Source organism: Mauremys mutica, chromosome 11, assembly GCF_020497125.1.
Source record: "Mauremys mutica isolate MM-2020 ecotype Southern chromosome 11, ASM2049712v1, whole genome shotgun sequence".
Lineage (NCBI taxonomy): Eukaryota > Metazoa > Chordata > Testudines > Geoemydidae > Mauremys > Mauremys mutica.
Genome location: NC_059082.1, coordinates 82,973,273 through 82,998,263, shown reverse-complemented (window position 1 = coordinate 82,998,263; position 24,991 = coordinate 82,973,273). Strand labels below are relative to the sequence as shown.

General features: G+C 49.1%; 1 protein-coding gene across 3 annotated transcripts in view; it reads right to left on the bottom strand.

The window, feature by feature from the left end:
- Positions 1-24,991, bottom strand: part of RAB26 (RAB26, member RAS oncogene family) — a 191,169-nt gene that overhangs the window by 125,893 nt on the left and 40,285 nt on the right. Inside the window, exon 3 of one of the 3 annotated variants that reach the window (XM_044979688.1) lies at positions 9,482-9,568. The exons of the other annotated variants lie outside the window; for them this stretch is intronic. Within the exon in view, the coding sequence (XP_044835623.1) occupies positions 9,482-9,568 (87 nt within the window). The remainder of the gene's footprint in view (positions 1-9,481; positions 9,569-24,991) is intronic. 3 annotated transcript variants of the gene reach the window in all.

The following is a 24,991-nucleotide window of genomic DNA, read 5'->3' as shown; positions in this document are numbered from 1 at the left end:
CGCCCCCCGCGTTAGGGAAAGAAGAATTACTGCGCAGTAGGTGCTGATTCGCAATCTGGTTGGGGATTGGCAGATCTGAACGTGCTAGACTTGCCATCTGCAATTAGTAAATACTAGGTGTAAAAAGGGACTGAAATTGCAAGACACACAGGGAGGGGCAGAGAGAGAGGGAGAGGAACAAAGCAAGGTAGAAAATGGCCAAAATGTCAGACATTAAATATGTATCATTAAAACAGGAAACTGACAGGGTTTTTTTGTCTAATCCTCCAATGCTGAATTATTTATAGCATCTATGTGGAAACCTGGCACGTTGGTACAGCGCGGAGAGTGTGATAACAACTCGGCATGAACATATGGTCCCCTTCGAGGTTATCCCCTGCCTGCAGCCGGCCTGTCTGCGCGGAGAGGCCAGCGATCTGTGCCCAGAAGTCATAGTATCTCCCTGCCAACGAGTTGTAGCACAGCCCGGCATACGCTGGTTATAGGGCTGCCAACTTTCTAATCACACAAAACCGAACACCCCTGCCCCGCCCCTTCTCTGAGGCCCCACCCCCTGCTCGCTCCATCACTCACTCTCCCCCACCCTCACTCACTTTCACCGGACTGGGGCAGGGGGTTGGGGTGTGGGCAGGGTGTGGACTCCTGGAGGGATTTGGGGTGCAAGAGGGGGCTCTGGAGTGTGGGAGGGGGTATGGGCTCTGGGGTAGGGCCAGGGATGCAGGAAGGGACTAGGGGGTTGGGGTGCAGGGGGAGGGTGAAGGCTCCAGCTAGGGGTGCAGGTTCTAGGGTGGGAGTGGGGATGAGGAGGGTGCAGGAGGGGGCCCAGGGCTGGGGCAGGGCTGCGGGGTCCCAGCAGCGCTTACTGCAGCTCCCGGAAGCGACCACAAAGACCCTGCAGCCCCGAGGCACATGGGTGGCCAGGGAGGCTCCGCACACTGCCCTCGCAACTGCAGGGACCACCGCCACAGCTCCTATTGGTCGCAGCTCCCAGCCAATGGGAGCTGCAGAGCCAGCACTAGGGCAGGGGCAGCACGCGGAGCCTCTCTGGCTCCCCATGCACCATGGGGCCGCAGGGACCTGGCAGCCACTTCCAGAAGCCGCAGGGAGCCTGCCTTAGCCTGGGGCTCCCGCTACACTGCCGACCAGACTTTTAATGGCCTGGTCAGTGGTGCCGACCAGAGCCACCAGGGTCCCTTTTCGACCGGGCGTTCCTGTCAAAAACCGGACGCCTGGCAACCCTAGCTGGATAGAGGAGATGATGTTGTGGCTAGAACAGAACCTGCCAGATCCCAAACCTAGGGCTTTGCTCACAGAGTCAGAGGAGCAGATGAAACATGCTGAGCAGAGTCAGCCTCAGTTCACACCTCCAATCCCTCCTCACCCCCTAGACTCTCAAGAGGGCTAGCGCCTGAAACCAGAGTCACCGCACAGGCAGTTCCACAAGCTCGTGTCGCTGCAACCTGAAACACGGCCCGCTGCAAGCTAAAGGATCCATCCCTGGTGACACACAGTGGGCGACATTTTCATCCTCTCTCTAGATTTCCATCCCATGCTCTCTGACCTGGGTCCAGTCATCGCTTGCATTTCATCCGCAAAGCTTTCCCAGCTGTCTCGTAACATCTGACCTTGGGGAGGCAGCATGGTCTAGCAGAGAGAAGACTGAACTAGACTCAAGGCCTGGGTTCTACCCTTAACTCTGCCCACCTGCGGAGACCTTTCCTCTCTCACCCTTTGCCTGCTTGTCTATTTAGACTGAGCTCTTAGTGACTGCATGTCACTCACCCAGCACTCATCGGGGGTGCCCGATACCAAGTGGGACCCGTAGACACTACCATTACACAAATGACCTCTGACTGTCAGCACATCGTATGCAAACGTTCAGCCAAACACGAAGCAAGGAAAGCAAGCGGCTTATTCATCTGCTCTCACTGCGGCCTGGTAAGGTGTCATTCCGCTGGGCTTTTCAAGAGACACCACTAATCCTTCGGTCAAGGCAGACACCTGGACTAGGACGCAGGTTCAAGGATTACAGATGCGTTTTGCCTTGCCTAGACCTCTGGGGATGGGCAGCAAATAAGCTTTGTACACATGCTACCCTGGCAGTGCCGGAGCTTCGGATACGAAGGCAACAGAAGTAAAGGGGCCATCGGCAAAACACCCCCACAAAACAAACAAGGCATCCTGGGAAAGGAGGCAGAAAGGAAGTAGAAGAGTCAAATCCCTTTTGTTTAAGTCTTTGCCCAACTTGCATGAAGTAGAGGCGGCCAACAATGACCCAGACCACTTCTCCTCTATTTACATCCCTCCATGGACTTGCGCCTGCCAGCCCCATAGACGTCGTCTGGCCCTGTTCCCCTCCCCTCGTCCAGGCTCAGCCTCCCCTCTAGCCCTTTGTTCAGAGTACCCTACACTGGGGTCAGAGGTGCGAATGCAGCCGGGAGAGGTGGCTTTATTCTAGCTAGCTAAACAACAACGGCAGCAATGCAGTTCCCTGCCTTAATGAGCTTAGAATCTAATTCAGACAGCTACAGTACCCAGGGGAACGGATCCACAAGCAGGAGGCCAGAGCACTGGAGTCAGCAGGGAGATCAGCCCCAGGCGGGCTCATGACAGACGCAAAGGAGGAGAAGGTGCATGAACCTATGAGGTGAGCGGTAGAGGGGGGGCGAGGGAGACAGACGGAACCCATGGGGAGCGGGTCTGCAGGGGCAGCAGGAGACAGCAAGCGCAGTGACTGGGGCTGGCGAGGCTGCAGACAGCTGCGATCACATGCAGGAGGAGCGTATAAACCTGATGCAGAAGGGGATTTGTGGGCCACCGATAGCAACAGGAAAGGGTCAGGGCGGCAGGGGAGGAGAGGTGTTCTGCAACAGCTACAACGGAGTCACAGGCTTCCGCCGGACTGGACACCCTGCCCAGGATCACCTGGGTCTCCCGTTTCAGGTTTGCAACAGCAGCAGTTAGGGAAGACTAAAACGAGACATAGTAAAGTCCCATCTCCATGTGTGATTCGGTCCTGGTCCTCTCTGCTGAGTTGCAGCAATAAATGCCCTTAACTGAGCTGTTCTGCTGAGAGCAGAATTTGATTGTATAGTTTGTCGGCTAGCCAGAGGTGCTAGCCAGTTTCTAAGGCTAGGCTGAACCCCAATTGATGCCCTGTGCATTTCACAGAATACATACATCAGGGAACCTTTCCCACCCCATAAGCAGCTGTTAAAACATACATGTATGAAAGCCCCCTAGTTTGCAATTCATCAAGCTGAATATCTCAATCAATTAGCCTGGGATTTCAAGCAAATTTTAAGAAGCTAACAGCTTCCCCGGTAATACCACAGATATCAGAGGCTTCCAAATCCACCTGCTGTATATATGGAGCCTTGACTACTGCCCCAGTGACAAGAGAAGCAGACCATTTTGCAGGGCTAGCTTTTGGCTCCACTTTCTCCCTACCACGTGCGCACAGCCCTTCCTTATATTGTGCGCAGCGACCGTGCTATCAATCCAGGGCCCCTTTGCACACGTTCAAAATTCCTCCTACTCCGATGCCTCCCAACTGCTCTGAGAATTCAAAGTCAAAGTCACGGGGCAGCAGCGCCCACTTGCTGCTTATTCGGTCCTGCTGAATACGACGATCAATGCCCTGTGCTCTTAATGACCGCGTGTCTGAATGTATCCAGGAAAGGTGGCCTTTTCCCTCAGCCACCTGAAGCAGCACTTCACTTGGTGCCACAGTGCTCGGGAAGGAGTGTTACCCAGAGGCCTTGGAGACTGAGACGGTTTTAACCAGAGTAAAACTCTCCAAATGACCCATTTCTGGGCTCAGTGACAACGTTTCCTGTTGGTTCTGGGACATCTGCTTGCTAGTGGGGACAGCATTCGGCCGACTCCCTGATCAGACGCATACTGAGCTGTGAGTTTCCATAGCCAAAATTCTCCTCCTCCTAGGGATTGCTCCTGGAGAAAAGAAACCTGCATCTGACGAAGTGGGTATTCACCCACGAAAGCTCATGTTCCAATATGTCTGTTAGTCTATACGGTGCCACAGGACTCTTTGCTGCTTTTAAAAAAGGGGAGAGCGCGAGGTGCATAGAGAGATCAGCCACAGAGCAGATACACACGGGAAATATGCCACAAGCCAGAGAGAGGAACAGCACCATTAGGTGCTCACCAACCACCTCCCACGACCACCTGTGTAACCCATTTTGGCACAAACCACCAGAAAGCCAAAGAAGGAAGGTGTCCTTAAGGAGAACGATGAGACGGGTACAGCACAGAAGCACCAAACCCACTCATACAACATCACAGCCTGATTTTCACCCCGCCACCCTCCTCTGTGCCTTCTTTCGGGTACAGGAACAATTAATAATTGAGCTGCAAAGAGCCAAGAGGCATCACCTCGCCAGGAGCAGAAAGCTGACACGACAGAGAGCAGGACCATGCAGGCTAATGGACTAAAGAATTGTTCCTTTCCGTCACTTGCATCACACCCAGTATGAAGGATTGCTCAGAAGCCATCAGCCCAACCAAGGAACTGATGAAGCACGTCTGGCCTTAAAACAAAGAGCAGTCCCCATCGTTTTCAGAGAGACTCTCTGGGTAGGCAGGAGCTGATTTAGAACATATGAATTCATGCTAAGAAGAATGGAAAGGAAGAGCAGGAAGCAGGGACTTTATAAGGAAACTGTATCGTTTGAATCAAAATTCATTCAGCAAAATAATTCATACATGAGAATGAGCATTTGAGGTAGGAAGTGAGCCAGAAGAACGGACAGAGACTTGAGTTCAGACGATAGAAACCAGTGCTATAGCAAATGGAGCACGTGCAGCAAGAAGCAGCGTCAGGGGCCAACTGCTGGAATTATTAATAATATTAGAAATTATTAATATGGGAAACCACCAGACAGCAGTTTAACCATCAATTCCTTTATTAAATCTAAAGGCCAAATGGTATGTTTACAGTTGCCCTAAACATGCCCCCAAAGCCTAAACAATAAGCAATTTACTGCATCCAAACTCTAAAAAAACATTTATAAGCATTCAGTGAAGAGACTTACAAACAGGCTAAAGCCAGTGGTGCTTAGCCCCCCGCCCCCGGGTTGGTCAGCTCCCACTGCTCAGGCTGGTCTGAGCAATGAAACCTTGAAGAGTTTACTTTTTATGCCCTTTAACAAACAGGTGATGTCATTGCCCATTACCAACTTCAGCTAAAAACCAAGGCTCAGACAGTTCGCCCTTTTTTCCTGTCTCAATCCAGACAAGATTTACAACCTCCCTTCTCCCCAAGGCTTTTCCTTCCTGCCTCTTCCCCTCCTTCTGGCCGACCAACCGTTTTTCCTTTGCACCTGGGTTTACATAGGAGCTATACTGGTATGTGGGCTGGCAAGCACCATATTGATTCATTTCAAGACTGATTCTTTGTCTGATTTAAAACCATCTGCAGTCACCCCTATCAGTCAGGGGCCTTTTCAGAAACTTCCCCATATTTCATTGGTTATTCTGTGAACCAGACATCCTCCCTACTCCATTCCTCCTGGCCCTACAACTCCATGTTCAAGGCCTTCCTTCGGCTAGCTAGCCAGGGCCTCTCTCTACAGAACATATATTTCCTTAACCGAACCCTAATTCTTTAATTTCACATTTATCCTACAGCAACAGTCTTATGGAATATAAAAAAACCCACAGGAATTCAGTTACGAAGAGAGACTGAGCAACCTCCCTTCCAGAAGGCCATCAGGTCTAGTCCACCTGGCAGGACAGCTGATGTTTAAAGAACACTCCCCAAGCACCAGAGATGGGACCACCGACATATACACACATTCTTCCCAGAGGAAACTGCGCACTCCCCAGACAGGCAGATAGTGACTTTTGTTTGACTGACTGAGGGCATATTGGCATTTACTCATTCTCCTTGGCTATATTATTTAAAAAACCCAAAAAACCAAGAGGGTAAGAGTCTTTTTTAAAGCATGGTGGCCATTCAGACAGAGATTGTGCAGCTGTAAATAATGACAAATGTTGCTGTTGTGCTGAAGTTTCACAGATTTGTATGCTTCTCTGTTCTTCACTGATGGGATTATTTTGTTTTTATCTCCTCTGTAAACTTCCCTAGCTTTTTTTCCCTATTAAACTGGTGTGCATTGGCACTGGTACTCCACCTCTCTGGGGATACGCCTTTTAGCAGAAATCTTGCTGAGCCTTTGGGGGAAATAAAACGGCAATTACTTGGGTTTGTAGTCACGGCTTCATTTTTAAACCACAAGACTGTTAAACAAACGATCCTAGTGCTGCATGCAAACTCTTGGGCTTATGTGAAAAATACCAAGCTCATTGATAAAGGCTTCAGGGAGCTTATATATGGCCTCCTTGCAGACATGTGGATTCTAAGGGGGAGGGGCATGGAGACAGAGGAAGAGCACATGTCCTTCGTCCACTCCACTGGCTACACCTGCGGTCAATGGGTGGTGTTGCTCCATTGCCCAATCCACAGGAGCCTAGAAAGGCCAAGAACGGCCAGTGCTTGGACTGGACGTCTCAAAGCTAGTTCTGTACAACCAGCAGCCCTCACTTGCCAAGCGGGCCCACTGCCATTTTGATGGTCACATTCTGGGTCACAACTTGAGGACATTTTTAAAAGGTATGTGGTCATCGGTCTAATGCCCCCATCTGCTTGGTACACGCTGAGCAACAGCAGGTAAATGTGGAATTAAAGGCTGTGTCAGAATGCCCACGCACAAGGGACAGAGTTACGGGTGCACATGCAACCTTGTTTCTGGCATTTTTACAAGCTTAAGACATTAAGACGTTGCAAGATATTTATGTACCAGATGCGCTAAAGATTCATATGTCCCTTCATGCTTCAACCACCATTCCAGAGGACGTGCTTCTATACTGATGACGGATTCTGCTCGATAATCTGAAGTAGTGCGGACCGAAGCATGTTCATCATGAGTCAGATGCCACCAGCAGAAGGTTGATTTTCTTTTTTGGTGGTTCGGGTTCTGTGTTTCCACATCGGCGTGTTGCTCTTTTAAGACTTCTGAAAGCATGCTCCACACCTCGTCCCTTTCAGATTTTGGAAGGCACTTCAGATTCTTAAACCTTGTGTCAAGAGCTGTATCTATTTTTATAAATCTCACATTGGGTACGTTCTTTGTGTTTTGTCAAATCTGCAGTGAAAGTGTTCTTAAAACTAACAACATGTGCTGGTCATCATCCGAGACTGCTAGAACATGAAATATATGGCAGAATGCAGGTAAAACAGAGCAGGGGACATACAATTCTCCCCCAAGGAATTCAGTCACAAATTTAATTAAAGCATTATTTTTTTAACCAGCATCATCAGCATGGAAGCATGTCCTCTGGAAAGGTGGCCAAAGCATGAAGTGGCATATGAATTTTTAGCATTTCTGGCACATAAATACCTTGCAATGCTGGCTACAAAAGTGCCATGCGAATGCCTGTTCTCACTTTCTGGTGACATTGTACATAAGAAGAGGGCAGCATTATCTCCTGTAAATGGAAACAAACTTGTTTGTCTGAGCGACTGGCTGAACAAGAAGGACTGAGTGGACTTGTAGGCTCTGAAGTTTTACATTGTTTTGTTTTTGAGTGCAGGTATGTAACTAAAAAAATCTACATTTGTAAGTTACACTTTCACGAGCAAGAGACTGCACTACAGTACTTGTATGAGGTGAATTGAAAAATACTATTTCTTTTATCATTTTTGCAGTGCAAATATTTGTAATAAAAACTAATGTACACTGATTTCAATTACAATGCACAATACAGTATATGCAAAAATGTAGAAAACCATCTAAAATATTTAATAAATTTCAATTGGTATTCTATTGTTTAACAGTGCGATTAAAACGGAGATCAATCATGATTAATTTTTTTGAGTTAATTGCAATTAAATCGACAGCCCTAATATACATGGTACAATGATGGATTCCCACTGCACACTGGTGGTGCTCTCAGCTCACATATAAATCAGATAATTTCCCACATTCTTCCAATAAACTTTCTGCAGGGAGAAGCATCATTTATTTTCCAGCGCAGGTTGATTTATTCTCTCAGCAGGATTGTGCACTTGCACTCTGCAGCTAAAAATAGAGGCTTTGTTTTTTAAAAACCCACGCACTCCTGTCAGCAGCAGACTGACCAATGCCCAGTGCCAAGAGCCTTTCAGAAACAAGTGTGTAACAACTGCTACCCAACTCAACAACAGGCCGCACAAACACAACTACTTATGAAGTCATTTCCTGGGCGAACTAATTCCTTAGAATTCTCACTCCCCTTCCCATTCACCAAAACACCACCGGTTCGCTACTCCCCATTGCTCCCTTTGGGGAGCTGCTCCCACACAGTCCTCTCCAGGGACTGCCCAGTGAAACGACAAAGACGGCTTTCAGAGCGGGTGGATTATATGCAGCTGTGGCAGAATTTGATTGATATTTTTTTTTTTTTAAAGAATTTCAAGTGATATCTATGTTTCTTTTTAAGAATTGTTTTCAGTTTTTATCTATTTAAATTTTCACAGTTGCACAAAATTATGGGGGGAGTCAGGAAATGAGGGTCAGACAATAACTATTTAATAGCAGTAAGTGTTGGGCTTCAAAAAGTGAAAGTTTTATAACCGATAAAACACAAACTCTCAGTATCATGTGTCAAGATGCACAAAGTAAACAGCCTTAAACCAAACCTGAATAAGTTCGCAAGCAGCATTTTTCTTACTTTGCCTAGCTGCACGGTTCAGTTATTGCTGACGGAAACACTTTCTCTCTGTGTGTATGGTGAAATTGACATTTATTGACATTTACCAATAAAAATCTAATCCTTCCAAGCCCACTTATATGCAGAGACAGCTTCATTCTTGGAAGGCTCGGCCTGGCGATAATCATAACAGACCTGTGAAAATGGCAGCGTGGAAGCTCCCAAGGTGCCAACAGAGCTAAAGAGCAACATTTGAAAGTCAGAGCATAGTTGGGAGAACTCGAGAGAGAGTAGGGAACAATCCTGCATTGGCTAGTGGATCAGCGAGGTCTTCTCCAGCACTAACATCTATGGAGTCTATTCATGAAGCCCAAAAGAGAGGTCTGAACAACCACGAGAATCAGGACAATGCACCTTCCACAGACAGTAGAGCAATGCACACTGCAAGGAACTCGCTGGGAGCCGTGCTACAGAACAGCACTCAAGAGATCCCTGCCATTGTGCTCTGCAAAGGGAAACGCAGACCCAGGGGTCAGTCCCAGCGCATGCCTAACTTCATAGGAAATAAAGGACGTGGGCGTAAGACTAGATATAACTGCACAAGCCTCCCCAAAAGACCTAATACAAATAAGCCGCACGGATCACAAACTGGCAGCTTTATAGGTACAATTGGAGTCTATAAAATCCCTTTGTCACTGTGAGACCTACAGCACCTGGCCCCTTGCCAATATCCTTATTTTCAAAACAGCCATTTTCAAAACCTTCCTACCTGGAGGGAGAAAAGGAGTAAAGAACAAACCGGACAGCTTCTAGCACCTGGCAAGCATCCTTGAGTGGTGTTTGCAGCACTCAAAATCTAGGGAAAACAAGTAGGTCTGTTAGTCTTTACAAAGAGACATATATGCTGCATTAAAGCAACATTAATAACTCCCGGGACCACAAGCCCTGTCCACGATAAAAGTCAATTCTCTTGTTAGGCTGGATAGATTAAGATATTAGTGAATTATCTTCTTCTATTCCCATCTGTCTGTGCATAAACGGGTTCTCTGGCAACAGATACAGAATCGCTTGTTATTGATGGATTAGGAGTAAGAGGATCTGTTCAGGATCATATTTTTTAAAATAAAGTCATACTCAGCTCCTCTGTAAATCCCACTGCAGGTCTCGCCCAGCAGTCTGTGCAGCTCTTCAGCTGAGTTTGGTGCAAGAAAGGGTGGAAAAAAAGGAATAATAAAACTTCTAAGAGTCCCAGCGCTTATTGTTCATTAAATATTTCCATTCCCAGTATGAATTGCTCTGTTTAACGAGTTAATCAGCACTGCTGGGAAACGCCAAGGGCAGTTTGGCTGAAACATCGTCGGTCCTGATGAAGGGAATGGTTCATCTAAGCCAATGCAGACATCAGAGCGTTTTTAAAACCGCAGTGCACTGAAGTTTGCAAGAGCTCTGCCCACCCCCAGCCCAGCCCAGTAAGGGACGCAGCAAGCAGGCACTGAGCCCTGACCTAGCTAGGTCGCTCAGGGGCGTAACAAAATGGAGACTGACCTAGGCTAGGTCGCTCAGGGGCGTAACAAATTCAAACTCCACAGGGCTGGAGTTAAGCCACCCGAACCCCGGGTAGATGCAGTTAGGTCAATGGAAGAACTCTTCTGTCAGCCTAGCTCAGGGAGGTGGAATACCTATAGCCATGGAAAAACCCTGTCTGTTGCTGTAGAACGTGGCTCCGTCATGGGCATGCCGTGCCACAGACATGCCCTAAGCAGGAGCTGTGCAATGTTTTCCAGCTAGTTTGTTGAAATGTGACCACTAGGGCCCCGATCCTGCAAGGACCCTCGCATGTGCTTGGCTTTATGCACGTTGAGTAGCCACGCTGGTCCATGGGGAAGCGTGTATGTCTTTGCAGCACCGGGGCTTACATTTCGGGCTCAGCAGAGGAGGGACTGGGGGAAATGCAATGGGCTGTGTTATGCAGGAGGTCAGACTAGAATCTATCAACCTGTATTACAGCAGCAAGCTACCAGGGCATCCAGAGGCCCCAATGGAAAGCAGGGCCCCACAGAGCCAGGCGCTAAAACCATACACTGAGTTAAAAAGCAAGAGTTTGCAAAAGTAGCAAATAGCTTTTCCCTACAATGTCCTTAGCTTCTAAAGGAGTGAGGCTATTTCCACGCTGAGGGGGATTTTTAGTTAGACGTATTAACACAGGTTGGATGCCCCCTCCCCACACTCCCAATTGGGGGGCAGGTAACAGAGTCAAGGAAGAGGATTCTGCAAAGTTCTCTCTCATTCTTATCCTGACGAACAATCTTCTATAAGGCCCCGATCCTTAAACAGCGACACACATGCCTCACTTTTCAAAAGTGGTCAACCCCGTTGACTTGCTTTACTCTTTGCAGGATCGGGACTTAAAATACAGACATTTGGGGGTTTTTTTAAATTGATCTGTATCTGGCCCAAAAGGGCTCCCCCCCCCGCACCTGAAAATCAGCAACAGACACCCCCCCCCGCCCCTTTTTTGCTCCCCTCACCAGAGATGGAGAACATGAACTGGCTCACCGCGGCTTAACTCGCTCTAGCTGCGTTATTCACTCATGAAATCTTTTATTTGCTTTATACAGAGAAGATGTGTTCCTAAAAGAGGCAGCCTTGGAAACTGGGGGCGGGGGGATGTTTGTGTTGATTTTTGTCAATACAAAGAATAAATAATTCAGAGATCTACATATTTATTTTCCTCATCAAGGACACACTGTCATGAGAGCCAGAACAAGGAGCTTTACAGCATATTTATTCTGATCTAATTTCTCAGTTACCGTACACACAGTGTTTATCAATGCTACATAAAAGAAAAAAAATAGGTCATAAATTAATGTGATGTAGTGAATCATTTACTAGCCCTGTAGGGGAAATAAAATCTTGCATCATTTTTATGATTAACGTCACCCCCCCACTCAAAATACAATCTTTCAGAATTTCCCAGAATTATTCTTCCACTTTCAATCTCTTCACTGGGCAAATGACAGCTCCTAGGGTTGGAAACAAAGATGAGGCGGAGGTGCTAATGGGGGGAATTGGGGGCTCTCTCGGGGTTTTCGTCTCATATTAGAACATATAACCTGCTTCACAGTTCCTTTGCCTTATGGCATCTATTTACTTTCCTCCTTGGAAGATCCTGTAAACATGCAACTGATACCAAACGAGCTGCACATGCTGTTGCTTCATCAGTTACGCTGACAGTGTGGTTGGTGCGGTACAAGGCACTCAGGGACATCTTCTCTAGTTCACTCCATCGACGCTGCCTCTCGGGCTGGGGAAACTTGGATCTTTCCCTAGCAGGATCCCAACGTGCGCTTGGCAAATATTACAAGTTCAGCCTCTCAGTCCCCCGTGAGGGAAGATCGACATTATCCCCATGTCACAGATGGGGAAGACAGAGGCCCAGAGGAGTTAGGTGGCTTGCCCAAAAACACACAAGACGACCCAGGAATAGAAACCCAGTCTCCCAGCTCACAGTCCCACCTGCAGGGTGCTCAGATCACAATAGCATAGCATGCTGGGCCTTGTTCTCCCCATAGGCCACAGTTCTCTGATGAAGAAGAGGGTGGCTGCAGCTGAGTCATTATAGTTGGTGTTTATCTTAAAGCCCAAGCTCCTGGAGTCATGTGATGATGGGAGAATCTCCACTTTCAAGCTTTTAGCCTTCATGGTTGTGGGGGAAAACCTTGAAAACGTGACCCCCTAAAGACTCAAAAGCCAAAGGGTAAGTAACGAACCCAGAATGTACGATGTTACCGAAATCTCATGGGTTTTAAGCCAGTCTCATGACTGGGGAGGGGGGGTGCTGACAATTTTTGAACACCACTGAAGCTGCTGAGCCATGTGTCCTGCAGACCATGCTTCAGCAACCCTCAGATATGACCAAAGAGTTCAACATCCTCACGAGGGACCCAAAGCACGAATGCAGACAGCAGAAACCCTGACGATTTTACTCGCTGATGCTTGCCAGGGCCGCCCAGAGGAGGGGGGGGGCAAGTGAGGCAATTTGCCCCAGGCCCCGGGCCCAGCAGGGGCCCCCACAAGAGTTTTTCGGGGGCCCTGGAGCGGGGTCCTTCACTCGCTCCGGGGGCCCCGGAAAATTCTCGCGGGGCCCAGGCCCCCAGAGTTTCTTCGCTCCCGGTCTTTGCTGGCGGGGGGGTCCTTCCTCTCCGGGATAGAAGGACCCCCCCTGCCGCTGAATTACAGCCGAAGCGGGACCCGCCGCCGGAGTGCAGCCGGGTCTTCGGCGGTAATTCGGCGGCGGGGGGGGTCCTTCCATTCCAGGACCCGCCGCTGAAGTGCCCCGAAGACCCGCGGTGGGGGCTGCACTTCAGTGGCGGGTCCCGCTTCAGCGGTAATTCGGCGGAGGGGGGTCCCCGCCGTGGATCTTTGGGACACTTTGGCGGCAGGTCCCAGAACGGAAGGACCCCCTGCCGCCGACTTACCGCCGAAGCGGGGCCCCCCGCCGCCGAAGATCCCGGGCCCCCGGAATCCTCTGGGTGGCCCTGATGCTTGCAGCTGTGCTGGCCTAGGGAAGGCTACATTTGTTTTTAAATTTGGGCCTCAATAACATACCAATGTGTCTTAACGCACGAGGCAAGACCCATGACTAGCAGGGACTTATTGAATTGTCAGGGCTCCATATCCTTAATAGAGGAAGATTTTAAAAAGTATCCAAATTCCCTGTACACTTGGTGGAGTTTGACTAGAGCAGAAGTTCGGGTGAAAGCACTTTCTGTCCAGGCAGACGGCATCTGTTCATTAAGGCACTTCCATTTCCTCCACTGCAACAGCAGCTCTGGACTGCGGCAGTAACTGACTGCTGGACACCTTAAAGTTCTCTGAGCAGATAACGCTGGCAAAGGCGCCCGTCACTCGGCTATGCTGTGTCGCCGGCCCCCGTTTCCTTCTGTTGGCTGGAGTACAGCAATTGGTATGATTCGTTCACAAGGGTTAACTTCCAGGGTGTTGCGAGAATGCTCCACCTCTGGATTTGGTTTCTGTCACCCAGCTGGCTATGGCTCCTGCTCCACGAACTGAGACAGCTGAGCGTTACACTAAGGCCTAGCAGTCAATATAAACACCTGTCTAAGAAGAAAAGGCACCGCCCAGGAGAGCCCAGGGACGGCCTTGATAAACACATGGCTTAGTGCTCAGAGCCTGAGGCTGGGCAACAGGACTCCTGAGTTCCATCTAGTCATCTGTTCCTGCTCCAATTATTTGTGAACCAGGGCTGGAGGACGGGGGAGACACCATCTGCCATGATAACTGACCAGACCAGCTCTACTGATTCCCGTGGAGAACACCCAAGAGGCTACACGAAGTTCCACTCTCTACCAACCAACCAAGAAGCCGCAGGAGGAAGGAAACCACATGCCTAGAAAGCGCGTCTGAGGGGCACCAGGAACAAACTAACAAGGTATAATTACCTATTGCCAGCGGCATTCCTAGTCCATCTGGCACGGTGACGAATCCTAACAAGGCAGGGGACACGAAGAACTCCCCGAACAGATCATTCAGTTAACCACAGGGATGTCAAAAGAAAAATGTAGAAAAGCTATTTTTAAGAGTGTGCTGGTGGGTGCTTAGACGAGCGAGCCAACAACGTCTGTCCACCAGAAAAGCCAGGGATCTGAAACCTGCCTTCCTAGCCTCTCCAACCACACCCCCATTCTCTGATCATTCCTAGGCAGCCTCAGAAAGTTTTCATAACACATTTCAAAGATGAATAAGATCAAATGGGATGTCCGAGAAGCAGACAATCCATAACTGCCCACAGCAGGGTATCACGCCCCTTCCTCTAAAGCAGGGGTGGGCAAACGTTTTGGCCCAAGGGCACATCTGGGTAGGGAAATTGCAAGCAGAGCCATGAATGTAGGGCTGGGGCAGGGGGTGCGTGAGGGAGTGCGGTGTGCAGGAAGGGGCTCAGGGCAGGGGTGCCAGAGGGGTGCGGCGTGTGGAAGGGCACTCATGGCAGGGGGCTGGGGGCTCAGGGCAGGGGGCTGGGGGCTCAGGGCAGGGGGCTGGGGGTGGGGTGCAGGAGGGGTTTGCGGTGTGGGCTCCAGCCCAGCGCCGCTTATCTGGAGCGGCTCCCTGCCCGCCCTGGCCCCACGCTGCTCTGGGAAGCGACTGGCACCACGTCCCTACGGCCCCTAGGGGAGGAGGAGGCAGAGGGCTCCACGCACTGCCCTCGCCTGCGGGTACCTCCCACAAAGCTCCCTTGGCCATGGTTCTCCTTTCCCAGCCAATGGGAGCTGTGGGGGGTGGTGCCTGCAGGCGAGGGCAGCACAGGGAGCCCCCTCCCTGCCCCCTCGGGATGTGGTGTTGGCCACTTCCAGGAGCGGTGTGGGGCCTGCGGCACCACAGGGATGGCAATCCCACAGGCTGGATCCAAAGCCCTGACGTGCCGGATCTGGCCCGCGGGCCGTAGTTTGCCCACCCCTGCTCTAAGGCACTGGAGTCTGGCTGGCATCAGAGAGACAGGATACTGGAGTGGATGGACCACTGGTTTCATCTGGGTGGCAAGGCCCACGTTCCTATAAAAACAGCACAACACAGTTATAATCCCGTTTTCTTTGTCGTGTGAGGGAGGTCTGGGGGACGGAAGCAGGGTTTGGCCCATCTATGCCATGACAGACGTCAATGTACCTGAAAGTGACACTTGGACTGTTTTTGCATCTGGACTATTTATAAACACAAACACTGTTTTCTGAGTTCATACGAAGTCTTGTTGAGCTCACATCAGAAAGAGCAGGAGATTGGCTGGGTTTGCCAAGAGAAAGGAGCCATCAAGCAGCAGCCTGCTGTGGAAAACCTTCGGCTCAGTAGCTCTGCTTTGGTTTGTTCTACCGCTCCAAAGCTGGCCCATTTCTTGGCTCAGCACTCAAACATGCGAGCGGCTTTCAGGCACTGGAGGTAATTAGCGCGGATTAATTTTTCATGGGGTCATGCGCAGTCCCTGCTAGTCATTTTCCATTTGGCCTGCTGAAGTCAGAAACTGATTAAAAATATTATTCAGAGCTCCGAAGCCAGCCACTTGGGAAGACAGTCACATGGCCTGGAAGTGATCTCCCTTATAGCAGCGTCACTCCACTGAATTCAATGGAGTCACCCCGCATTGACGCAGATGCCACTGAACTTGGAATCCAGCTCTCAAAGCCTACCAGCCGAGACCTACACGTTCACCAGTGTGGTTGTAATCAACCAGGCCTGCCATCACAACTGCGTCGGAACCAAGCTGCTGCCTGACTGCACATCAGTAGTTAGGTATCTAAATGGGTGCAATTGTGCCTACAATTTTGGAGGTCAGGCTGACTCCTCAACTAAAAATCAGGGTTTGAATAGCTAGAAAACAGTGGTCTCCGGCAATCAGCAAATTCTCTGAACATACTGCAGTTTGGAAAGCAACCCTCTTACAGAGCACCTTTCATCCCTAAGAAATCCCAAAGCACTTTAACAAATTACTATATGGCAGCAGATGAGGTATTATATAGATATGCTTAACACTCACATAAAATTACTTCACCCACCACTGAAAACGCAGAAGGCTCTGGAGTGGAACGCAGCAGCAGTTTATCAGCTCCTGTGCAACAGTTAAACACAGGAAGTGAAGAGCTCCATGCCAAGTGAATCTACAAGAGGGAGAATTTAGAGAAGCAGAAAATTAAAGATACTGAAACAGTTCCAAGCAGATATTTTCCTGTATCCTGCGCAAGTTCCTGAAGAGAGTTCCATCAAAATGTTGTGAAAGATACATCATGTATCATCTCGGTATACCAAAGGCATCACTGGGCTCCTGATCCATCTCTAAGGCATGTAGAAATATTTCAGCCAAATATTGTTAGAGTTTTAGCCAGATCAGTCACGAGACGATAGACGCCTAACTCCAATTGAGGGGCCAGTGTGGCGGCTAGGGGAAAGCCACCAGTAAATAAGAACAGGAGTCCTTGTGGCACCTTAGAGACTAACACATTTATTTCAGCATAAGCTTTCGTGGGCTACAGCCCACTTCATTGGATGCTGTAGCCCACGAAAGCTTATGCTGAAATAAATTTGTTAGTCTCTAAGGTGCCACAAGGACGCCTGTTCTTTTTGCGGATACAGACTAACATGGCTGCTACTCTGAAACCAATAAATAAGAGACTGTTGTCCATCTAGAATGAAATGCTTATTTGGAGCATGCTTTCCTATGTCTAAGCTTGTTTGAGCTTTCACCTAATCATCAAACTATGGACAGTGTGTTCTGCTGCTGTCTAGTAAATCCATCACAAAGCGCTCGAGACAGTTCACAAAACACAGACGGCACAAAAGTGTTCGTGTTCTCCGTACCATTTACACTTTAGATCTATGTACACAACAGAGGAGCAAGCCCCAAATAAAACTCAGACAGATCTCTGGATAAACCCAGAATATTAGAAAGAGTTCCTGTGTCTTGGGCTTCGCGCGCCAAGCCACGGAGGCTGAAATTCAATACCAGCGCCTGATTATACAGAAAAGAAAAGGCCTGAAAATATGAATTCTCATGAATGCTAATGCTGAGCGCAGCGCACTATCAAATGTCAGGATATATTTTAATTGAAGTGCTGCCTTTGATCTTTTAGAAACCGCCCCCCCCTTCCCGGTAAACTGCATCTCACATGTGTTTATAGCACAATAGGAGCAAATTCTTTATTAGGTTACAGAATGACTGAAAAACTCCATAAAACTAGCTCCCCCCCCTTTTGAAATAGCAACTGAAATAGAAAAAAATATGTAAGAGAAAAAAATGTCTCTCTCTACAGCACACGGAAGAGCTAGCAGGTGATACCAGGCTACCCAACATCTTAGTCCAAGCCCCAAACAGGTTTTTGGAAACAAGAGAAATCTGCTAGAGGGCCGCCTGGCACCTGTAAAAGAGCTGGTGCTATGCGCAATCTTGTTTTCTTGCCTAACTAGATTTCAGGCTCAGAACAACACGTCTGCAAACCCATTCCTCTTCGTGAAATGAGCTTTGCAAATTCTCACAGACTTGCAACTGCCACTTTACAGTGTTATTGCTGTTGTGTGGATTTTGTGCTGACTGTCTATTTCTGGGCTCAGGCTACGTTGGAAACAAAAATTAAAATGTGGCCCCTTTGCATGTGGCCGAGGACAGCTCACATCCCAAACTGTGACATCTATCCATCGCTGACGGCATGCGGCACCACAGGAATGAGCAGACTTGTGAGGAATGATAACTGAATTCCAAATCATTCAGTGATTACTAGAGCTGATTAAAGACGTTTTAGACACTCTCATACACGGAGTGAGCTCAAGACAATGACCAGCTGACACCGCAGGATATTGATCTCATAAAAGACACACCAGTTCTATGCCTCCAAGCAGGACTGGGTAAGCTCAACTGAGCCTGAAGACACAAGCTTGCACATGGCTGTGTTCAGTTGTGCAGCTTGCCATGATCCTGGGAGGCTGAAGGAAAAACAAGGGAAGAGAAACCAAGTGATGGAGTTAATTTTAAAAAGAGGCCTGCGGGACGTCCAGGCTACTGATGGGACCTGCCTTCCCACTGCTTGCCGAGAGCTGTAACAATCCTGCTCTAGCTGCTGGGATGGGAGTGAGCCAAGAGGGGCAATGCACTGACACTCAGAAGCATCACACACCCATGCCATCGTGTAAAGGAGAAGCAGTCCTACCCTCTGCTTAACTGAGATATAAACATCCCAAAACAGATACCCAGGTTTCCTTATCCACTTGCACTAGGCTCTAATCCAGAATCTACAACCACCCTGTTCTGTCAGCAGCAACCAGAGACAATCCAATGCAACTCAGCAGAAGACTCTGCTCAGAAGAGGACCACATCGAACGGAAGCAAGAGTACATTTTACAGGACATCACTGGCCAGAGCTGGCAGAGTGCAACGAGCCAAGGGTGGAGCTGGGCCACCTTTGTGGAAGAACACGGCAACTGTTGAATACAATAGGACAGGAAATAAAGAGCCACCCCAAGCCACCGACACTGAAGGGGGTTAGATACATAGAATTAACAGTGCATAGGAGTCAACATCCCAACCATGGATTGTGCAATGGCTCCAAACAGTCAGAGGTCCTTACATCTCCCCGGACACAGCTCTCTCACAAAGGTGCTGCCAGCTGGATTTCCTCGCTTTCGGGAGAGTTTGTTATTATGTACACATGCCGATCAAACTGAAAACCAAACCACATGTCTATGAGCTGCTGCAGAACCAGGCTGGGTCAAAACCCGACGGGCGGCCGGATGAGAGACAACTCTAGAGCCAAGAGGGACAAGGAGGAGTGTTCTTAAAAACCAGACTGTCCTGTCTCTGCTGGGCTCACACCCCACACCCAGCGCAGCGGGCGCCCACAACCTATTCTTGGTGCTTATTTTTGGCATCTCTGAAAACCTCAAGGCAATTAACAGCTATAATCCTGTCTATCAGGCATCTGAGCGCTGACATTCAGATAGAAAAGCTCCAGCTGCTCATAAATAAAAGGGGAAAGGGTTTTTTTCTGACTTTGCGAGGTAGGGCAGAGGCCCAGCAGGCCCTGCTGTTCTGTAGGAGGCAGTGGCAAGCGCTCAGAGCACCTGAGCACCACAGGGGATCAGTCCTCCTTTGGCAGGCTCATCTCCTCCCCTCACAATATTTAATGAACAAGTATTTTAATTCACAAGACTTATTTTTAACCCTTCCCTGCCTCACAGCAGGCTTGAGGGGGGTATCAAAAGAGATGTCCCCCGGGGAGAGGACGGGCACCTCGTTCACCCGTCCGATGGGAAGTTGTCCTGCGGACTGGTGCCGGGGCCTGAGGTGAGGCGCTCGGGCTGCATCACAGACAGGGTCCACAAGCAGACAAGGCAGTCCAATGTTCACCACCCGCAGGAGACTGAGTTCCCCGCAGCCACATGCTGGGAGGGGAAGCAGTCTGTAGACCCCTGAACGAAGGAAGCCTCGGCTAATCCTGTGGTGCAGTCCAACAAAAGAACAAAACCCAGCCCGTCTGCTCAGCCCGTTTCCTCAGAGGGCTCAGGCACTCTCAAGCCGTTCCTCAGCGAGCAGCCCAGCACCCCGTGCTCCAGGTCTGCTTTGTTCACAACACCACACTAACTGGGCTGGGCTCCTCTGTTTGAGGGACCCGCCAAGCCCCACAGCTGCAGCGGGTTGGGGAGACTGTGACCACTGCAACTCTTTAACCCCCTCTTGGCTAGGGGGAGAGATTAATAAAACTGGGACTTTTCAGCTTGGAAAAGAGACGACTAAGGGGGGATATGACAGAGGTCTATAAAATCATGACTGATGTGGAGAAAAGTAAATAAGGAAGTGTCATTTACTCCTTCTCATGACACAAGAACTAGGGATCACCTCATGAAATTAATAGGCAACAGGTTTAAAACAAACAAAAGGAAGTATTTCTTCATACAACACACAGTCCACCTGTGGAACTCTTTGCCAGAGGACGTTGTGAAGGCCACGACTATAACAGGATTAAAAAAAACTAGATACATTCATGGAGGACAGGTCCATCAATGGCTATTAGCCAGGATGGGTAGGGATGGTGTCCCTGGCCTCTGTTTGCCAGAAGTTGGAAATGGGCGACAGGGGATGGATCACTTGATGATTCCCTGTTCTGTTCGTTTCCTCTGGGGCACCTGGCACTGGCCACTGTCAGAAGACAGGATACTGAGCTAGATGGACCTTTGGTCTGACCCAGTTTGGCTGTTCTTATGTTCCTTTACTTATCCCCCTTGTCTTTAATTATCCAATTTTCAGGCATATCTGCAAGCTTTTGTTTGCCCAGAGAGCTGGGGTGTCCTCAAGCTGCACAAAACCTAGGCTGATTCAGTACCTGGTGAAGCTTTTCTTAAATAAATAAATAAATTATGTTTATTTATAAATTATAAAGGGAGGCATTGTGGTCTAATGGGTAGAGCATTAGGCTGACTCAGGAGACTTGGTTCCATTCCCAGTTCTGCCACTGGTCTGCTGGGTGACCTTGGCCAAGTCTCTTCATCTCACTGCCTCAGTTTCTCCATTTGTAAAATGGAGATAAATGACACTAACCTCCTTTGTAAGGCATTTTGAGATCGACTGATGAAAAGCGTCATGCAAGAGCTAGATATTGTTATTTATCATAATAAAGTTCTAATTACAGGGTTTGTTTTGATCTTGTCAATCGCTGCAGTTTGTGCCCAAGCTGCCAATCCAGCACCTCAGCGTGCCCTCCAAAATATACAATGCTAAAAACGTCCTGTACTCGCTTGCGACTTTCAAGCAATGCTGCCTTAACAATCCCAAACCAGTCAATCATTTTGAAAGGAACGTGGCAGATACTGAGTCAGCTTCAGCGATGAATCACGAGAGCCTTTGCTGTCAAGACTGTGTTAAAAGTTATTCTTTAAAAGAAACGATGATGGGTTTTAGGCCCTGATCCTCACGTGTCTGTGCAGTGCCCCAGTGACTGCGATGGGGTTCCACGCGGATGAATCTGATTACAGGAACAGCTTTAATTTGTGACCACGGTGGGGATCCTTTTTGTAAACGAGCCTAATCCGAGTGTCGATTCCCATGAGAGCTGAGCGCTAACCCCTTCTCCTCCCAACACCCTGTGAGGCAGGGCAGCGCTGTTCTCCCTACTCACACATGGGGACCCGATGCACACAGAGACTAAACAAACTGCTCCAGGTCAGATGGGAACCTGCAGCAGAGCAAGAACTGAACTCAGGTCTCGCAATTCCCAGGCTACTCCCCTAAACCTTGGGCCACTGGTACACAGCACCCTGCACATACAAGGCAACAGGAACAGCGTGGGGAGCTGCAGTGCACACTTACCCACTACAGCACTGCTGAAAGGGTTAATTACTACTGCAACATCTAGACTGGGAGCCCTGGACACAAGTTCCTGCCCCTACCCTACTCCCCCGCCCCCCGCTGTATAGGGAAGCGCCCACCTAGCACTTACAAATAACTAAAACTGATTAATAACATTGCTAACGAGTTAACAGCTCAAGCATCTCAGCTTTACGCTGGCTAAAGGCTTACTGATGGCCAGTGAAGATGGGTGAGGTTCCTGCAGCAATGCCTGCGTTGTTAATAGTCCGGAAAAGGGATTACTAAAGGTCGAATCTGCAGCCAGGAGTTCTCTCAGTACGTCTACACCGTGACGAAACACCCATGGCTGGCCCGTGTCCGCTGACTCTGGCTCGTGGGGCTTGCGCTGCAGGGCTCTAAAGAGCCTGGGCGCCGGCCCAAACATCTACACAGCAATTTTATAGCTCCGTAGTCTGACCCCCGTGAATCAGCTGACACGGGCCAGTTGCGTTTGTTTTATCGCACCAAATCTAGTGTAAGGCTCTATTTAATTGCAAATCAACATGTTTTAATGGTTACCAACCAATGAGAATCGACCTTTCCTTAGGAAAATAGCTAAAAAGTACAAAGGCAAAACAAGACTAAAATCAATTACTTAAATCACGGTTTTCTGCTTGTTGATTTAAATCGGTAATTTCCCACTTAGATTTAAATCAATCCACTCTAGCATTAGAGAGCTTATACTGCTCCTGCCTATTCTGCACCTGTTCTGTGCACATTAAGACTTCAGTCTCCAGAGCTGAAACTCTGGCATCTTTTACCTGTTCTGTCTATTCTTAGATAGGTAAAAGCTGCACTAGTTAGGTTAAGCAACAGGTTTGAGTCATATCAGAACCAATCACCTAGGTGCACACACCACATGTAGCACCCCAAAGCTAAACACATCCGTGTTCCTCCACGTGATTTTTTTCACAGGCAGCTCTAAGCCAGCCCTCACGAGGGGATGCTCTACCATGTTCTTAAAGAGCTCTTCTAAGTCCGCACAAAGTTTCCCTTTTGAAGCCAGCACCTGCCATAATAAAATGAGGAAGACGGTTGGAAGAGAGTGCCGGAGCAGGATCTCTGAATGTGTGTAAAACAGGAGAGCAGCTGATTACCTCACTTCTGCATTCACCAAAGCCAGCTCCCTTCCACATGTGACAGTCAGTAGAGTTTCCCCCTAACAGCTAGTTAGGCAGCTTATAATAGCTGGCAACCATTAGGGGAAATTGAACACCTCACGGACACAGTAGCCTGAACTTTTGAACTGTCTTCCCTTGTCGGTCTTGAGGCAGTTGAAGCTGGTCCTAAGCCGGTTTTTGCTGAGCAGATTGCAGAAGTGCAGGGTTTGCTAACCACCAGTCAAATGCCAACATGGCCGAAGCCTGTGTGTGAGTGTGTATAAAAGATTCCTGGTTTTTGTATGGAGTCGAGTTTTTTGTACCAAGGTACAGAACTCTCCTTTCTTCTGCAAAATAAAGCAACCTTTCCTTATCCCTGTCTGGCTGTCATTGGCTCTCAGCTAGGCGGACTCGACATTTCGGTAACACACAGATGACACACGAGGATAAATAGGATGGTGAGACCCAGTCCTTGAAAGAAACAATGTAATTACAATTAAATAAAAGCTAACAGCTCATTCTCTCAAGCAGCCGGGTGAGGTTCCATTGCATCAGTTGCATCAAATCTCTGGCCGGGTCGACTGGACAGCAGAGGAGAGCGGGCGAGGCGGACGAGCCTTGAGGGAAAATTAAATGACAAAATCCTTCCATTGTTTCTTTTAGAAGGGGAAATGAGCAGGGCATCGTCACGCAGCTTCAGCCCTGAGTGCAGATTCCACGATAGGTGGGGGGGCAGAGAGGGGCGCCAAACCCCAATACAAGTAGAGACATTTTCAAGATTTAAAAATACATCTCACCTGGTTGTGGATTTTAAACCTTCCCCTGCACTGGCAGAAACCCAACCAAACAACATTGTTGCTAGGGAACCAGAAAGTGAAATGACCATACAATTAAGCAGGTCGGTGCCAGAGAGCGAGGCACAAGAGGTAAGCAAAGCAGGAGGAGTGGTGAGAAAGACGACTTTAAAACTGCTTTTCTTTTAAATCATCTCAGCCGTTGTTACTACCTGGGGTGAGGGTATTCTCCACAAACAATCACCTCCCTGACAGGGCCGCTGGGAAGAAAAGCTTGCAGGCTTTATGAAGGGTTCGCACAATAAAATAAGTGGCCTGGAACATACTGTCACGTTCATAGGCGGCAGGTTCGTATAATTTTTGGTGGGGCCCAAAATGGTGGTGTCCCCCCCCTCCCCCCGCTCTCACCCTGTAAGCTGATATAAAATGAAGCTACAATGCGTCAGCACTACAAGATTACAAGGGTCAATTAAAAGTGGAAAGTCAGAAGCAGCACTTGCCTGCTTTAATATACAGTATTAAATTTTGTTGCACCTGTTGTGACAAAGTGGGAATGTTCTTAATGTTTTCTCTGAATACTGTGTGGGTGCCTCAGTTTCCCCTGCAAAGTGCCAACTGACGGTGTTGGGGACAAAGAGATCAGGTGGCCTCCTTGTCCGGAAGAGACACAAAGGCCAGATGAGGGAATGTCAGTTTGGAGCTGGCTGGGGAAATCGGGAGAGGCCCAGAACTTGGGTCTGGGCTCCCCACCCCCCAAGATGGACCTGACTGAGGGGTCCTGTTTTCTGTACCTACAAGCTCTGTTTTAGACTGTATCCCTGTCATCTAATAAACCTTCTGTTTTACTGTCTGGCTGCTGGCAGCCGAGGACCTGGAGAGCCCCCTGGACCTGCTGCTCTTCAGCCTCACGGTGCCCTGGCCCAGCCCCGGCAGGAGGGAAGGCAAGGATCTCCGGCTGCGGGGCTACCTGCTCAGCACCGACGAACCCAGCCGGCCGCTCACCTCCTCACACACTCCAGAAGCCCCTCGCCGCCATCGCAGCCCGGGCTCGGCTCCAGGGGACCCCGTTTCCGTCCCTCCCCAGCTCCTCACACACACTGGGTAGGGCCGCCCAGAGGATTCAGGGGGCCTGGGGCAAAGCAATTTTGGGGGCCCCTTCCATAAAAAAAAGTTGCAATACTATAGTAACATGTATTTGGAAATGTAAAAAATAACTAGTGAAAATTAATTTGTAATAATTTGAAAATACACCAAATACATTATTTAAAAACATTAACTGCTTTACTGGTCTGTCTACATTTGCAATTACATAATGGGCTGTTGCTGGGTGATGGTTGGTGCCAATGGGCTGTCACTGCCTGGAGGTGGTGCTGCTGTTGCCCAGGGCTGGGTGGGGAGCTGGGCTCTGGGGGGTGCCTGGCTCACAGGGGCTGGGCTCAGGACTGTGGGGAGATGGGGTCGGAGGTTGTCTGGCTCAGAGGGGCTCACCT